Genomic DNA, 1,250 nt, shown 5'->3' on the forward strand with positions numbered 1-1,250 from the left:
TCCAGAGCCCCATCACGGGGAGCTTCCAGAGCCCCATCACGGGGAGCTTCCAGAGCCCCATCAGCGGGAGCTTCCAGCTTGTAGTTTGTAATTGTAGCAGTGTAATAATGCTCGAGGATTGTAATTTTTAAAGTGAGCCTACTGGTCTTCTGAATGTTATCTGCCATTCATATTGTTCTTATCATTAAACAGTGCAGTGTAATCAAACCCTTACAGCAGAGCTTATAAAACTGGAATTACTTAAGCAAAGACTGAAATGAACAAGCCACGGTTACTTTTCATGTTGTTTTTAATATGGAAGTTTATCGTAAAAAAAAGGAAAAAAAAAAGGTCACTATTAAAAAAATATGGTCCTATATAACTTCTGAAGTTCTGAACACATTTGAAAGTATTTTGGAGGGGGTTGTATTTCATATTACAGTCTCTGTACATTTTCATTGGCATGGCGGGGCCGTAATTCACGAGAATCTATTTTGGCAGAACAGATACTTCTTGTTGCCACATTAAACCTAATTTTGGTTATAAGAATCATGTGCAAATAATCAGTAACACATATGAATGGGTTAGTGAGAAAATAACTTGTGAAAATAAAAAGTTTAGAGTCTAAAGAATTAAAGGAAGAGAAAGTGGGTTTCCAATGGTCTTCTGGGCTCGAGAAACCTTCAGAAGACTTTAGGAATAACATACAAAAAAATATGAAAACCTAAAAAGGTATCGCAGGTCAAAAAACACCCCAAAACCCACCAATATCCATTGATAATCTCACTCAGATCAGGAGATGAAAAAAAGGTTCAAAACACAGGGGGGAAAAAAAAATATAGAGAGAGAGAGAGAGAGAACATGTTGGAACTAAGACACGGACAACATTTTTTTCTGGCAGGCTAAAAAGCAAAGATTTACTAACTAGTGGTTAGCAGCTAAGTGACGGCTGACCAGCAGTTAACTATCAGTTTCGGCAGAAGCTGTAAACTGATTAATATCCATAACACTGAACTACAGTAGAAGCAGCAGCATGGACGGGTGTGGTCAGAAGGTCCAAGAGTCTTTGGTGGACAAGGCTTGTACTCGTAGTAAGGAGGTGGCTTCGAGGGTGGCATCAGTGAACAGCCCGAGAGCGCACCACGTGGCACTTCTTGCACAAAACATGGCCGTCCAATGGGAAACAGCCAGAGTCATCAGCCTCGACAGAGAGAGCACTGCCGCAGTCCTAGAAGAGAGAGAGAGAAGGGGGGGGGGGGGGGAAAAGGTCA

The 1,250-nt window shown here is 41.3% G+C and overlaps 1 protein-coding gene across 2 annotated transcripts in view; it reads right to left on the reverse strand.

Moving 5' to 3' along the window:
- Positions 1 to 866: 866 nt before the first annotated feature.
- The window catches only part of ZYX (zyxin), a 32,918-nt gene continuing 32,534 nt past the window's right edge, over positions 867 to 1,250 (reverse strand). For both annotated transcript variants that reach the window (XM_018553835.1, XM_018553834.1), the window contains exon 9: positions 867 to 1,207. In XM_018553835.1, coding sequence (XP_018409337.1) covers positions 1,097 to 1,207 — 111 coding nt within the window. In that variant the 3' untranslated portion in view covers positions 867 to 1,096. The remainder of the gene's footprint in view (positions 1,208 to 1,250) is intronic.

This window comes from Nanorana parkeri, unplaced genomic scaffold (assembly GCF_000935625.1).
Source record: "Nanorana parkeri isolate BGI_ZX_2015 unplaced genomic scaffold, ASM93562v1 scaffold130, whole genome shotgun sequence".
Taxonomy (NCBI): domain Eukaryota; kingdom Metazoa; phylum Chordata; class Amphibia; order Anura; family Dicroglossidae; genus Nanorana; species Nanorana parkeri.